At 42.8% G+C, this 14,871-nt stretch overlaps 2 protein-coding genes across 2 annotated transcripts; one reads left to right on the top strand and one right to left on the bottom strand.

The window, feature by feature from the left end:
- Positions 1-5,081: 5,081 nt before the first annotated feature.
- LOC115750825 lies at positions 5,082-8,285 on the bottom strand. The gene is made up of 3 exons (XM_030688395.2): positions 7,225-8,285; positions 5,709-6,242; positions 5,082-5,302 (listed from the first exon to the last, which is right to left on the bottom strand). The coding sequence occupies exons 1-3, from the start codon at positions 8,038-8,040 to the stop codon at positions 5,189-5,191; spliced, it is 1,464 nt and encodes a 487-aa protein (XP_030544255.1). The 5' UTR covers positions 8,041-8,285; the 3' UTR covers positions 5,082-5,188.
- Positions 8,286-13,157: 4,872 nt separating this feature from the next.
- Positions 13,158-13,913, top strand: LOC115750829 (B-box domain protein 30). The gene has a single exon (XM_030688401.2). The coding sequence runs from the start codon at positions 13,241-13,243 to the stop codon at positions 13,628-13,630; it is 390 nt and encodes a 129-aa protein (XP_030544261.1). The 5' UTR covers positions 13,158-13,240; the 3' UTR covers positions 13,631-13,913.
- The last annotated feature ends 958 nt before the right edge of the window (positions 13,914-14,871 follow it).

The following is a 14,871-nucleotide window of genomic DNA, read 5'->3' as shown; positions in this document are numbered from 1 at the left end:
GATATGTGGAATTTTTAGTTTGATTCTGTCATCAAGTATTAGACTGCATGCAATCACACAACTACCAAACCATCCAGGCAACGGCTGACAAAAGAAAGACGTAGTTTATAGTTCGCTTGCAAGATGCATGAAGATTGATTCTCCTCCACATTTTTCCATTTGCAACCGCCATCCTTTGATGCATTTCAGTACTTCCATCTCTCGGCCATTCTTTGCCCAAGGTGGAATCTATCATTTTTGAAGTTGTTCCATTGTTCCAATGATTCCATACCTGTGACAGGTAGACGAAGGTTAAATGCACTGAAATGTCGACAAAACACTAGAATTTCAGAAAGTGACTGCTGTAATGTTTACATGGTTTGGAAGATTTATTGGATTACTGAAGCTTGAGTTTTTTCCGCCAGTCAGAATCTCCAACACAAGAGCGCCAAAGTTATAGATGCCAGCTTTTTGGGAGAAATGTCCATTCTCAACATATTCTGATGCCATATGTCCACTTCATGCCATTGATATGATACAAGAATCGAGAAGTTGGTTAACGTAAACATAATATCAGTTAACGTAAACACAAGATCACAATTTAGCAGTAATTTTAGACGTGCATATACAGATGTGCAAATAATTGTCCAAAAGCTTTGCATAGACATCAATTGTGATGGGATTAAACAGGAAGTGGGAAAGGAGTACGAATTTATAGAGAAAATTTCAATGACTAATGTCTCACAGTTATTCAAAGTCAATATAATAGTTTGGAGGAAGACCTGTACAGCAGGACCCTATCGTTTCCACAATAAAGTATAAAACTCGCAGGAAAGTCCTTTGATATAAAGCTGCTTGGCCGGCCTAATGTTCTATTCTTAAATCATATGACAGAAATTTATATTAGCTTTAACATGTAAGGATGACTAGTCTGTATCAAAGAGAAGTATAAACTTGAGCATTTGGCAATTTTAAAGATGCTCCTGAAAACTACCATTGCCCAAAATGACGCATCCCATATCCATGGTGTATTGCTGTGGTAAACTACTCGGTACGCTGTGGTCTCCGGTAAGGCAGTACATTGTAACTTAAAACCTAAAGGAACAAGAAAACTTCGGCATTCATGGACATGTTCTGCAAACAAATAGAGAGAAAGTTGAGGTTTTGGAGGCTCGAACAGGGTCTTTGGCCGGTAACATAGCGTCTGAGACTTTCAAGAAAAATTAGAAGTCAAGATATGAACCCAATCCTATCGAGATTGTTACATATTTTTGTCTTAATCCAGATCCTTAGAGTTTGCCCTATATATACAAACATAGACTAGAGTAAGAATATCTGATAGTCCCAGTGGCTCATGTGACCAAACTCAGATTGTATCTTAGCTAGTGTTCTTGATGGATTCACGACTAGCGTTTGCATGACAGAACGTACAGGGAATGGTGTTGTTCTTGTAGTGAATCCACAAGCATAAATAGATTATTCCAGCTACTAGTGGTCCTTCTGAGATGAATGAAGATCGGATTAAGCAAGTTATCTTGTATCCGCCCAATCAAACATTAAGATAATTTAATCATCACTTGCCCTGGTCCACATAAAACAACTCACAAATCCAATTGATAGCAGATACCCAAGGCTTGTTTTAGTCTGGAAATGCTGCTGTGCTTGCCAGAAAGAGAGATAAGTTTCTTGCCAGAAAAGGCAAGAGTTTCTGCAGGAAAGCTGTGGCACCGTTGTCCAAATTTAGTACATTTAACGTACATAAATAGGTGAGAACAGGCGCCACACGTAGAATTTCATAATTTTCAGTGAGGTTCTATTATGGTGCATTAGAACATAGAGCAATCACACAGCCCCCAGATTGACCAGGGAAATGGCTGACAAAAGAAACACTGCATGCAGTCCACTCCCAGGATGAATAATTGATCCTCCTCCACATTTACCAGATTGACCAGTGCAAGCCTCCCATTCTAAATTAAACCGTTTGCAGTGATCTGCATCAAGCGCTCACTATTAACTATCAGTGTGAAACAACAGGACGCACATTGGTAGCTCAAAAGGAGAACGGAAGATTCTTTTGCATTGGCCTTCATATATTCATGCATAATCAAAAGAACAGTAACCTTCCATGATATAGGACTCTCATTGAAAGGGTTCTTACCGAATAAAAATTTGTCCAAGCTACCATTAGACAAACTGTAGACAAGAAGTTTCTCCCCTTCTTCCAAGCAGAAGGCCTAACAACCTCACAAGGTTTCGACGCAGCACTTTGGCAACCACCAAAATTTCTGTTTTCAGCTCTTCCAAGCCTTGCCTTAAGGTACTTGATAGCCTTTTAACAGCTATTTCTTGTCCGTCAGGCAATCTACCCTGAAAGTCGCATTCCGATGGCATCATTTGGAATGAATAGAATGAATACTCCTTAGCTAGGCAGAGAGTAAGGAGTACCTTGTTGACAGAAGCAAAACCACCTTGTCCAAGCTTATGGTCATTACTAAAGTCGTCCATTGCAGCCCCAAGTGTTCTTAAACTGATGAAAAGCAATGTTGTGCTTTCACTGCTATCGTGATAGTCATGACCACAATCTGAATCACAACAAGCTAAAGTATTTGGATGAAGTTCGAGCTGACTATTGGCATCCACTCTCTACAAGAGGCTTGGAATGGACAAAATCCCTAAAAGCTTAAAACTTTTTATGCCATTTTGAGTGATTTTTGGTTCTAAGAATGTAGTGATTACCAAGCAAGATTGCCGAATATCTTCTCCGAAGGATGTAATTAAAGAGCATGAATATGACTGCCACTGCAGCAGCACCAGGAATGACCACAGCAATAATGATTGTTTTACTGTCACTTCTTGCATGATCAAGTATACTATTTGGTAATTGCTTTGGTTTCTCAAGCTTGAAGCAGTCGGTCAGGCATTCACAGGTCTTCCATTTGAAAGAAATTTGGTCACGGTTATCTAAGAATAAATTTATTTCAGCAATATACGGCAGGCGAACGTGAAATAAATATGTGAACTTTTTCCGAAGAATCTTTCTTACTATCCTAATTTATTGCACACTATTTTTCCTAGACCACATTCGATAACTATTAACGTGTAATGTTGTGAAGCTTCATAACCTGAAACAAGTTCCAACCACCTCATTGAATGAGCATATCGCTTCGCTTACATTTTTACTGGGAAATTCGATAAGTACTTCGTGCCTAGATATATGAAATGCTGTTCAAGAAATATGACTAACTCCCCAGTTACGGAAAGAAATATAATCACGGTGAGATGCATTCCTTAGAGCAATCTGCTGCAAGTGGCTATTGTTATGGCCAGGAGAATATTCCACTCACCATGACAGCTTCTCAAAGGCGACGGACGTGGAGAAGGAGTAAGCTATCATGGTGATGGCAAATAATACAAAGGAAATGGACATATCTCGTATGAGAGACAGCAACTGAGAACTAACATCCTAAGACCCTGTTTTCCAGGACATGAGGCTGGAATGCAATCAGCAAGGTTTCGCAAGCACGCAAAGACAACAGCTTTCCAGACATAGAAGCTTCTGCTTATCTAGGGTGTTTGATTCTCCAGGTGGTTGCACAACAGAGGAAACACTGCTATGCTTTTTCTTCAAGTTGCTTTCTATGGATAACGCTTCTTCGACTTCGCCTGACAGGCTGGTAGCATAGACCATCAGACCACTCTTTTCTTCCCATCAACTTACGTCGCCAGCATTACACAGCACCAATCTAAGACTACCATCCGCGGTTGAGAAGAAGCGCTGATATGAATACTGCAATGAACAAGCTTCGTACATGGCGAAAGCTTCCTTTTGGTTGGGACAGGACAGGCCACGGTATCAGAGCACGTTTGACATATTCCCTGGTTCATATAAGCTCTACACTCTATTAGGCCATATACCAAATTAGGGTCTTCACCAATAGCAGCAGCAACGAGGCCACTACCGGAACCATTTGCTGCAAGTGAAAGGAGAGTATGACTCAAATTTAGTTCAAAAGCACTACCCGGAGCGAAAGTATACGCAGTATTGCAAGAGCTGATGGGTCCGAGCCGAGCCTTACTAGGACCGAAAAATTCAACAAGGGACAAGACAAAAGAAGGCAAAGAGCACATACTGCACTTTTCTCCATTAGAGACTAGAAGGTGGTATGAACCTGGTTAAGGGACAAAAGCAGCGAAATGACCATAGCAGCAAAACCAGTAGGCACGGCGACCTTAAATAAGCAATATATTCCTCATCTTCACCATATCTAGAGAAAAGCTTGTGATAGCATTCCTTCATCATCTGTTGTAATCTAATAGAGAATTTGTGTTCTCATCGGACAATTTTGAACAAGCTGAGCTGTTCAACAATACTTCATCTATTAGAAATTACATTACAGTTACCTACCAATTATTATGCTCGTCATCGACAGCTAGACACTGGAACAAGGAATTTTTTGGATGTTTTGGTAAAACAAGCTTCCATGTAATCAGTGGAGGGCTACCGTGAGACAGCAACCTCACACAATATCACCTTTCATTTCCATGAAAAAGTGGCAAGCTTGCTTGAGAGTTCTTGTACTCATAATCCTGTTTGGCATGCCTAATTTTTAAAGTCAGTTTCTCATATTCATCCAAAGACTTACTAGAGTCAATTCTATAGCAAAGCCCCCAACCCCCATCAGGCAAGAATCACAGCTGACTGTTATCCAGTTTTAGAACTTCTTCTAAACATTCAATAAAGCTAGATTTGCGCTTAAGGTAGCGTGTCTATCATGGAGAATGTATTGCAATTTGGTTTTCCCAGATCCCATCTCTCAAGAAGTGGATTAACTAGGGTCCAATCAGACCAATGATCAGTTTGTACCACATAAGTTTCTGCAAGGACCTGCATTTTTCTACATCAGAGTAATAATTGCTGCAGGAGGCCAGTGATGTCAAACTAGCCTAGAAAATTCATTGATCAGCATGAAGTTTACTGGATGAATGGCCAGGTCACAGATTGCCAATTCAAAAAAATAATTTTTATGATTTGCCTTCCATACCGTGTTGGTTTGATGAGGACAGTAATAAGAATTAATTAAGCAGAAAGAGCCTGGCACTTCAGTAATCTTCAGTATGGCTGTAGTATGGATTGAGGGAAAATATGTACACTGTAGTGAAACGATCAGCTCGTAAAATTAGCTGAAGAAAAAGGATGGCGTATGCTACCCTACTGACGCATGAAGATCGATTCTTCTTCGCCGCACTCTCTGATGGCAATCTCCATCACTTTGCCAATGGAGGAAGGCAAAACATCGCAGCAGTGCCGTCTCGGAGCCTGCAACTGAGAAGTGACAAGGAACGGAAGTGTCAGTGTTCTAATGCCATTCATGAGGGATGTAATTGAGCACGGTTGACTCGAAATGGGGCTCAACCTGATAAAAGTTATCTACAAGTTAGATTTCACTAGGACACAAGTCGTGTTCAACAGAGCAAATTCGAAACCGAGCTCAAGCTAAGCTTCAGCTCTTGCCATTGAACTTGAACACTAGTTTGAACTCGACATGATACTAGAATTCGTGACATATCAAATCGAGCTCGAGCGATTCGACACCTTTGCCTTCCAAATTAGTCGGTTTCTAATTGCGTGTTATGGATATGACCGCCTACTTAAATAATCATTTACCGTCCGCCCGATCACTTTTAGAAATAAAGCAAAAAATTTCGGTGTCATTGCTAAAAGAAGGTACCTGTTTGATATCAAGATCGAGCTTGCGAGAGTACACCCTCACTTCCTCGATCTTCCTCGGCGAAGCCATGTCGCTCAAGCAGTCGCCATCGTCGTGTTTCTTGTAAGCGCTCTTGATCCAATCCTTCCTCGAAGCCACGCCGCTCATGAAGAACACGGTGGGTCGCTCACACGGGTCGGGCTCGACCTCCCTGGTGTTGAACCCGTACGACCTCGCGAGCACGCTTCCCTTCTTCCATTGACTGAACGTCTCCCGCACTCGAACCGCCTCTGTCATAAGCAAGTGGCGAGGGAAGACCTGGACCGCGTAGCCCCACGAGACCGAGACCGTCCACGAGGACGAAGTGTCGTAGCAGACCGACTGCTGGAGGAGCCGCTGGGAGTCGATTTGGGCGGCTCTGAAGAGGTGTTGCATGGCTTCGGGTCGGGTCATGTTGGGGAAGATCGGGTCGGTGTGGTCGATGTGGTGGAGGGATGACAACGGAGCGAGCGGGTGAGCCGCGAGTAATCCGAAGGCGTCGCCCCGGACGTCGAACTGTTTTGGGGGAAAATAATCAGCCTCATGAAACAGAGAATAAGATGAAGAAGAACAGAACAAAGCTGTGGCTTAAGGGACCGTTTAAGACAAAAAAGAAACTTGTCTATATCAATATTAAAATAATTTACTAGAACAATTTAATTTTTAATGGGAATAATGCCAGAATTATTAGGATTGATACACTCAATTAATTGATAAAGCAATGCATCCGATTCTTGTTTTAAAATAGTAACTAATCGACTATATTTTAAATAATAAAGAATTTCATTTTAACGAATAGATTTCGAGCCCATGAAATACCCCACTAACTTCTTCAATCATGTGATTTGCAAGTTTATGAAATTTTATATAACGTTTTTCGTGTTTTCTTTGTGTTTTATCGCGTAGACATAACTATATTCTTTGACATGGACATATATTAGTATTACCACCAATGCCCACATTACACACTGCCAAAATGCAAAACACTAGGAAAATTGATGAACATAAAAACATAATGGAAATTTTGTGAAAAAATGACTTTGCAAAGTTGGTAATTTAAGTGCAAGCCAAAAAAAAAAAAATTGGTAATTAAGTAGTGGGTTGGAGTAGTGTTAGGATTTGTTACTATATATTTTGAACGTGGGGAAGGTGTCATGGTTAGATCATGGTAAAAATCAAATTTGTGGATTGTAGTACACATTGAGAGTATCTGTTCGCGCAAGTGTAGATCTTAAACCGGGTAATTGATCAAATTTAATCACCATTTTAATTGACAAAAACGAACTTCTTAATCAATAGTTAGAGTTAGTTAGATAATAAGATTGAATAATTTGGTCATCTTATCTTTTTGTAATTTAGAACAGATATTTAACTTCCTATTGATTCGTCGTCGGATTAACATTATCATTTTGTAGTTGGATCAAATCGACGTTTTGGATTTGATATTTCCTTTCAAAATGTACACGAGATCGAATCTAACATGAACGAAGATGTATACCTGATGAAACCCGGGCTCGCGCGTCAACCCGACACCGAGCTCGGTCAAGCAGGCGTAGACCCTCGAGTCGCTGCCGTAAGCTTGCGCGTACCGCTCCATGCAACCGTCCAACCCCTTGGCCAGTACCTTGGCGAGCGGACGGCTGATGGCGAACCCGGCCCCTCCGAAACCCATCCCAAACGAGAACACCCTGTTCTGCTCATACACCTCCGAGTTGCTCCCGACGTAGTACCACAGCCCGTCGTCGTACTTGGACAACGTCTTCACCAGGTTATCGGGGAAGAACACCGTGTCGTCGTCCCCGAACACGAACCACCTCACGTCCGTCAAGTTCATCGCCACCGTCTCCACCACGACGCGGGCCACGCGGATGGCGGAGCGGAGGCCGTTGCGGTTGGTGTAGCTGAACCCGGAAGTGTCCTCGGAGATGCGGATGGGAGGGAGGAGGGGGAGGAGGCGGGTGTCGTTGCCTCCGGAGGAAGAGGGGACGGGAGCATCGAGGAAGACGAAGCCGCGGGTGAGGCCGGGCCGCCACCATTGTGCGATGTAATGCCGGCGGCGGGGGAAGGAGTTCTTGTTGGAGGCGATGCCGAAGACGAGGTGGTCGAGAGAGAGCGGAGGAGGAGGAGGAGGAGGAGAGGTCGAGGCGGCGGGATCGCCGGAATACAAATCGAGTCGGGGATGGTGGTTGTTGAGGAGGAGAGAGAGGAGGAGGTAGAGGATGTAGAGGGAGGAGGGGATGAGGATGAGGTTGATGAGGCGAGAGGGGGAGAGAGAATGCTTGATGGACGTCTTCAGGATCTTCAGGAGTTGCATTTGCAGGGCGTAAGCTAGGGTTCTCGTTTCGTTGATTTAAGGAAGAAGACGGCGGCTCCGACGAAGGCGGAGGAGGAGGAGGAGAAGAAGAAGAAGAAGACGACGTGGAGCGATGAGGGAAGGCGAGAGTCTTGGCGAGAGTTATAAGTACGGAAAAATCTTTTTGGTGGACCGCGCAATTCGCGGCGACAGAGAGACGAAATTAAGAAAAAAGGAGTCAAAAAGCGAGGAGTATGAAGTTAGATGACCAAAGAATGAGGAAGGCAAAGGGATGATGACTTGCATCAGAAAGAAAAGCTCGTGGGGGTTCGGCCACTCAGGCCATTGCAGGTGGAGATGTACAAATGTGAACAAGTTAGATGGCCAAAGTTGTTGAATTTTGATTATTTTCCTCGTCATTTCCTTCGGATTTCATTGACGTATATCGGAAAAAATTATCAAAAAAATCTCAAATATATTGTAATTGTGCGCCTAAATTTTTTTTGTCGATTCATTTCTAAATTATTTGTAAGTGTGTCAATTCAGTCAATCCAATCAATTTTAGTCATATGTCTGCCAACATAATATATATTTTTTTTATATTTTTGTTAACTATTTTCGTTTTCCTTTTTTTTTCTTCTTTTTCTTTTTCCTTCCTTGTTCTTCCTTCAGCTATTCGCTGGACCTCGGCAACCGGCCAGAGGTGACCTCGTCGACCTCGAGCAAACCTCGCCCCACCGCCCATTGACGAGGTCGTTGAACCTCAAAATAGCTTGTTGTATGTGATAGGTCTAGGACTGTAGCGGCCGAATTGCAATATATTTAAAACTTTTTTTGATAATTTTCTCATCTTAAACTCACATCATGAGTTCAGCTAAAATACCAAATTCAATTCTCAAAATAGCTTGTCGTATGTGAACATGTGATATCAACGTTGTGAAAATCGAATTACTCATTTGTCACGCAATATACCGGCTCACCGCGTTGGGGGATCCACAAATTGTTGTTCCAACGCCTCCAATGGTGCAATCCCCCTCTAAACAAGTAGCAGAACACACGGACATCTCGGCGTGGCAAGCTTTAAAATGGATCATTTGATCTTTCGTTGTTTTTTCTTTCCTTGTTAACGAAGGTTGGAACTTTCAATGCGGCACGAGGGACTTTTGTCGCCGACCGGGCAAAAGCGCGGACAGACGGAACGACGATGGAGGAGGAAAAGGAAAAGCCCAGAGGTGGTTCCTTTTTCTTGGTTTTGTACCGAATTTTGTCAGCTTTTTAGTCTTTGATGTTGGAGCCGTCGATGAGAAAAAAACAAGCGGGGAGAGAGAGAGAGAGAGAGAAGAGGAGGGGGGGGGAGGCGACTGGGACTTGTTAATGTCAAGATCGCGATTAGCCGGACGCGTGGCCTTGTGGTTGGTTTGGAGTTGGACCAACTCCAAAGGCATAACAAGCCAATCGCATCCGCCCAACACGTGCCGCCCGTCCACTGGCCTTACTTTACCGTGTTTTGCTGGCTGGGGCCGGCCTCGGGGATATGACGAATTCCAAAAGTAATTTCCCTTTGATGGTTATTTGATCTTAATTGGGTTCGCATGGAAGATTAAAAGCAGTTGATTTATTTGTTGTATTAGGCCGTCTTATTCAGTGAAGGGGATATTAGCATAATTTCTTATTCTTGCCTTAATATGTAGCTTAAGATATAAAATTGGAAACGACAAAAAAAACCATATCACATTACATTGGTGGAGCAAGTTGAGTAGGCATAAGTACTCCACCATCGAAGGAGTAAAATAATCAAACATAAAGTTCCTATCTACCCCAAAAGATGAAAAAGGAAAAAAAAAACAGAAAAAAAAAAAACTCAACATAAATTTAGGAGCTACAAATTTGAACACGTCGGCCAACTATTGTAGAAATTCCTTTCACGTTATATTAAAAAGGATAGAAAAAAGGATGTTTTCTCTTACATTGATTGAGCAGGTGAGGTATAAGTCACCCACTATTGAAGAGTAACATGATCACATAAAAATTCTCATCCGCCACAAAATTTGAAAAGGAGAAAAAAAAAAAAATCAGACAGAAACTTAGAAAATTCAAATTTCAAGACTGTCCCACCAAACATCGTAACAACTTCATTCTTCCGATGACATATTTGTTTAATGAAAAATGAATCATTTGAAAAATATTTTTTTAAAACTAATGGCTTGTATTGCTTGAAGTAATTAGTAAATAAAAAATATTTATCGATAATAAATTATATCTAAATATTTCCGTAGAACATGAAATTTTTTCGACCGTACATTTTTGTAAGCTGTATAAGCAATTGTTTTTAAGAAAATATTTTTCAAATAATTTATTTTTTGAGAAACAAACAGAGTCTTAATAGATATATAATTACTATAGATGATCGGTTTAGGGTAGGTAGTTTTCAGACTATGAACCGAACCGGTCGATCTCTGAATCGGGCCGAATTGAACCGGTCGATTCCCAATTTTTTTTATCTGGGAACGGAACTAGTTCTGGAGTGAAGAACGGTTTGATCTGGTTCTTAGGTTGAACCGGCCCGGTTGCTCGCCAACATTTACCACCGGTCAAGTTGACATGACGTCGTGGGCCACAGCAAGTCAACAAGGCACGTCGAGACGAGCCTCAGCCAAAGCAATTGCCTTGGGCTCGATGGATTGACCGGTCCTCGAGCCTACGCGCAGGTCCAAAGTCCAACAACGGAAACACGCGGCCCGTACCACACCCGCGGGGCCGTCTTTTCTGTCGTCCTCAACGTCGTCGCCACACCGTCGGCTCCGTGTCGTCGTGTTGCGTCCCATTGCGTTCCCTCTCGTCCCAGCTGCCGCAGAGGAATTCAAATGTTTGGCGTCCAGATCGCGACTGACCGGGGACGTCGCTGTTCGCGCACCGCATCTGGACAAAAGGAAGCAACAGCTTCTCCAGGTTCTCTCCGCTCGACACGTTTCAAACTCCTGACGATCGATCGATCGTGGCCTATTAAAGATCGAGACGCGATCCGTACCCTAAAGATTTAACAGCTAAGCGCACTCCTTCCCATCACAAGTTCCTCCTGCGGGTCACCCCCATCACCACGTGGGCCCCGCTCCCCCCAAAAAACTAGCCGCTCGCGTTTGCCACATTATCAATCCAAATCGCCTCATTATGGCATGTTGCGCCCGTCTCTACCTTACCTTTTTTAAATTTATTTCAATTTTTTTTTACTCTCTCTTTTTTTCAGCAATTATGTCGCATGCTGATCCCACCTAGAAAAAAATATCGAGTGGTCGTGGCTGGTTTTTACACTTCGTACCTCACTAAAGAGAAATAGGCCCTAGGGCGATGTTTCTATTAGTAGTAGTCGGATGGGATGGTGCAATGAGTGGTGGCTTGGGCTCTCGACCCTCTCCTCTCCACCACACAAGTGGACCGCTTCATGGACGTGAGTTGCAATAAGTGGACGAGGAGATCTTTCCCACTCAAACCAGTCCACGTATCAACATGCATGGAAATTGGGGCCATCGAGTCATGACCCATGTGGAGTCCTCGCCTGGGAAAAATCGAATAGAATCAAGAAAGTTGGAAGTGAGGTTTGGGGGGGTCAAATCAAATTTCTTAGTACTCAATTCTCAACCCCCTCAAGAGCCTCTCTCTTTGTCCATGGCTTGACAAGTGACAACAACTCCTTTGGGTTGGTGGGATGCCACTTTGGGAAGTGGCTTTAATTTGGGGCCATACAATCTTTTCTCAACTTTGGGAAAACCCCAATTGAGTTCACACAGTTCTGGTTAATTAAAGATAATTTGCCAACAAATTGATTAATAGTCACTATGCAAAATACTCATTGAGAATGCAAGAGTCGAAACTCTGATGATTCACTTTGGGCGCAAGTTGCTATTATACAAGCCTACTCAGAAGTAGCCAATCGAAATTGACTTAGAGTTTGCTTTCCTCACCATCACCGCTCTAAGTCTACGTAAAATAGGTTTTTTTTCCATTCTTTATGGGGAACACCTCGAATTTTATGTTCATAGTTCAAAAGAAGTAGTTTTAAGACTTGTTTAGATTCATGGTGGGGTACCACTTTGGGGAGTGGCTTTAATTTGGGGCCATACAATCTTTTCTCAACTTTGGGAGAAACCCCAATTGACTTGGTAACCACTCAATAAGGGCGGAGGGAGAAAAAAAAAAATTCATGGCTCACGATGGACCTTCCCAAGAATCTCTCCACAGCTCGGAGCTTAATCTCTGATCATGTTGCAATTCTAAAACCCTTTTTCTGCTTTGTCAAAGTTGGTGCATCAACAACCATATCTTATGCTCAATGGCTGGCATAGATTGTAATTTCACAAGAGGGCGGTGCTCGAATGCTCCACTAGCTCTCGTAGGAATATACTTCACATTGTGTGGTTTCTTCATTGCCAAAAAAAGAAGAAGTTATCATATAAGCATAAAGATTGCACTAAAAGATTCACTAAATAACGTGAAGATCTATATTGCTTTATTATATGTATTTTCTAGTGATTAGCAAAACCCATCAAATAGGTAAACTCCGAACCCATAAACTATTATTATACGATTATGGATAAATAGTTTCAATACGATGTTGTTGCATTTGACGATGCAGAGAATCAAACACGTGGCGTGTAAAGATCGGAGTTCAACAATACGAGATAAAATTTTAACCTCTAACAAGAGTCGAGAAAAAAAAATATTTTTTTTTAATTTGAGCTGCAAGCTATGGAATTGGATTCCCAGCTGACTAATGGTAGAAAAAGGAAATTACGCATTGCCCTTAAAGTCAGCTTAGGGACTCTTGAAACTGAGCAGCTTCGACACGTAATTCCCTTAGCGCGTTCTTCTCCATCACAAGTTTTGAATCACGACTGAGACTCGTCAGTGACGCGACAAGAAATCAGGGGAGCCTATGAGCGAGGAGGAGGGGTTTAGCGGTCGAAAGTGTGAAGCTGAAGGGAAGAGATCGCCGGACAGTGACCGCTTTTTTTGTCATGGAGCGGGAGGGGCGTTCTCGTCATTTTCGTCCGAGGAATTCTTGGCGGAAGCCCATCAACTTTAGCATCCCACCACATGATCCCAGGAAGAGCACCATAAATACCCCCACGCATTTTCACCCTCACTATCCTCCAGTTCCTTCAAAATCTCTAGCATAATCTCAGTAAATCTCTGCAGCTCTCTCGAAAGGCTTCGGAAGTTCAAGATGTGCAGAGGCATTGGAAGAGAGAACAGCCCGAGAGCGAGCGGGTCGTTCCTCAAAGAAGGGTCCTCATGTGAGTCGTCGCCCAACAAGGCCTCCGTCGCGTGCGAGCTGTGCGGGGCGAGGGCGTGCCTGTATTGCCAGGCCGACGACGCTTATCTGTGCCGGCAGTGCGACCGGTGTGTCCACGGGGCTAACTTCCTGGCCCAGAGGCACATCCGGTGCTTGCTCTGCAGCACCTGCCAGAGGCTCACCCAGAGATACGTCCTCGGGCCGTCGCTGGTGGTGGTGCTCCCGAGCATGGTCGAGAGCTGGGCGGATCAGAGAGATCCGGGCGATGCTCAGGACAAGTCCTCAGGGGACAACGTCAGGAGGCCTTTTCTGTTCCTCTGAGCGTTTCTCTTTTCCTTCTCTCTTGTTTTTCCGATAAACCCTTTTGGCATTCTTTCGTGAGGAATTTTATGGGGAGAAGTTGGGAGGGGTGTGATGAAAAGTTTTTCCTTTTTCCCTTTTGAAGTTTGCTTGGAATGGAGGGTTATCAGTATGGGTTTTGAAGCATCATATATACTCAAGGTAAGGGAAGTGAGAATGATGATCGCGCAAACTAGGAACTAGGAAGAGAAGATCGGTGCCGAAACTCGTGTAATTTCAAGGATGTTGTGGTCACTTTTCACCACCCTGTGCTGTCTTTATTGGCAAAGATTTGTTCTTTTCGTGCAAAAAAGGGCTTCCTTTCTCCTGCGAATGGCGGGGTTTTAAGGTGCTTTGGGTGTTCCTGATGTCCTGGAATCATGTCACCCTTGTTGGTAAACAAGATTGAAGTCACCTAATACTGTGGCTTATACAAATGTAACAAATCTAAACCGACAGAAGTTGGTGTCGAGATGGTCCTTAATCATTGCCTCCACTCCAGGTACGTGTGATTAAGAGCCTATGTCAACATTCATGTCATGAGTTGGAGCAAGTTGGCCTAATCTCTTGATGCCTTGCCTACGCTACGACAATGTCGAGAACGTAAGTTTTAGTTTAGTGGGCAAAATTCGAATCGGAGATGTCACCCAACTGCACGACTGAAAATTGAGGTTTAGTGTTAAAAAAGTGTTTATTAGAGGTCCAAATTTGCAATGATAACATATGAGATAGCACTACACTGCATATGAATGAGTTCCGGGTTTTTCGAGTCGCCTAAGGATAAAATTTTTCGGCTTCTGAGTTTGCTTATGTCATTAAATACGTGTATTTCGGATGATAGTTCGCGATCTCTAAGGATGATCCTTTTGGAGCCAACACGTTGAATATGTAGGATCGCGGATGTCCTTGGATGAGCTTTGTCAATTTTCACATTTATTCACTTGGTAATTTTGTTGTTGCAAGGAAAAAGTAAACAAAAGAAATGCCTTCCAAGCATATCATAAAGTTATACCGTTTTCTCGAATTGTATATGCATATGGAAAATGCCAAAAAAAAAAAAAAAAACGTCTCACTTTAACTCAATAACCCCTCATATTAAAATGATCAAATTGCCTCTTTTTGCCCGGGCGGTTTGGTTTTTTCCGTTGGTTTAGAGGATAATTTTTTGTAATAGGGACATAAAGGCAGTTAATTTTCATGATACACAAACCTGCTTCTTCTCT

This window comes from Rhodamnia argentea, chromosome 7 (assembly GCF_020921035.1).
Source record: "Rhodamnia argentea isolate NSW1041297 chromosome 7, ASM2092103v1, whole genome shotgun sequence".
Lineage (NCBI taxonomy): Eukaryota > Viridiplantae > Streptophyta > Magnoliopsida > Myrtales > Myrtaceae > Rhodamnia > Rhodamnia argentea.
This window is presented reverse-complemented; position numbering and strand designations above follow the sequence as displayed.